This window comes from Corvus brachyrhynchos, unplaced genomic scaffold (assembly GCF_000691975.1).
Source record: "Corvus brachyrhynchos isolate BGI_N302 unplaced genomic scaffold, ASM69197v1 scaffold65, whole genome shotgun sequence".
Taxonomy (NCBI): domain Eukaryota; kingdom Metazoa; phylum Chordata; class Aves; order Passeriformes; family Corvidae; genus Corvus; species Corvus brachyrhynchos.
This window is the reverse complement of record NW_008238365.1, coordinates 2,573,550-2,574,639: the sequence shown is the minus strand read 5'-3', so window position 1 is coordinate 2,574,639 and position 1,090 is coordinate 2,573,550. Positions and strand designations below refer to the sequence as shown.

Genomic DNA, 1,090 nt, shown 5'->3' with positions numbered 1-1,090 from the left:
CCTGGAGCACGGAGGAGTCCTCCATGGTGCCCACGGAGGAGTTCCCGAATTCCCGGGGGAGGAGGATGGCCTGCAGAGCCGGGTTTGGGGTGTGACTCCCGGGATGCTGACGTGGCTCCTTGCTCTCCTGCAGGTTCACCGGGATGAATTTGCCGGCCCCCGTGATCAGCAGTAAGAATTGGCTGCGGCTGCACTTCACCTCCGACGGCAACCACAGGCAGAAGGGCTTCAGCGCCCAGTACCAAGGTAGAGGAATAAATGAATGCCCTTGCCTGGCCTTGCCCATCCCAGCTTCCCCAGGAATCCACAGCTGCCTCCCTGCATGATCCTGCTGCTGTTCATTTGCCAGCTGAAATCTCCCAGAGCGTGGGTTTCACACAACCCCAGAATGGTTTGGGTTGGGAGGGACTTTAAAACCCATCTGGTGCCACCTTTCCCTATCCCAGCCCTGTCCAACCTGGCCTTGGACACTGCCAGAGATGCAGGGACAGCCCCAGCTTCTCTGGGCACCCTGTGCCAGGACTTCCTCACCCTCCCAGGCAGGAATTCCTTCCCAATATTCCTTCCCGAGTCCATTTCTCCATCTGTAAAAGAGCAGTGACACCTGAATCTGTAAAGTTCTGGAATACCAGGAGGGTTTGGGTTGGAAGGGAGCTCCAAGCCCATCCATTCCCATCCCATCCAGCCCTTCCACTGTGCTCCATGCCCATCCATTCCCGTCCCATCCAACCCTTCCACTATCCCAGGGTTCTCCAAGTCCCATCCAACCTGGCCTTGGGCACTTCCAGGGATCCAGGGGCAGCCACAGCTTCTCTGGGAAATCCATCCCAGCCCCTCCCCACCCTTCCAGGGGGAGAATTCAGGTTTGGAATAAAAAGATTTCAGGATTGGGATGTTCAGGGGCTGTTGAGGAACAGGAGATCCTTTGGCAGTGGAGAGAAGATGCTGCTCCGAGGCTGTGGCAGCCTGGGCTGGGAGCAGAGGGTCTCGGGAATGGATTGAGTGGATTCCTTGGAAGTGTTCCCACCATTTCCTGTGACGACTTTGAAGGAGGTTGTGGGTGGAGGTGGCTCTGGAGACAGGAAACCAG

General features: G+C 57.3%; 1 protein-coding gene across 1 annotated transcript in view; it reads left to right on the top strand.

The window, feature by feature from the left end:
* CSMD2 (CUB and Sushi multiple domains 2) overlaps positions 1-1,090 on the top strand; it is a 304,492-nt gene that overhangs the window by 132,303 nt on the left and 171,099 nt on the right. The window contains 1 exon segment of the mRNA XM_017736114.1: positions 134-246. Coding sequence (XP_017591603.1) covers positions 134-246 — 113 coding nt within the window.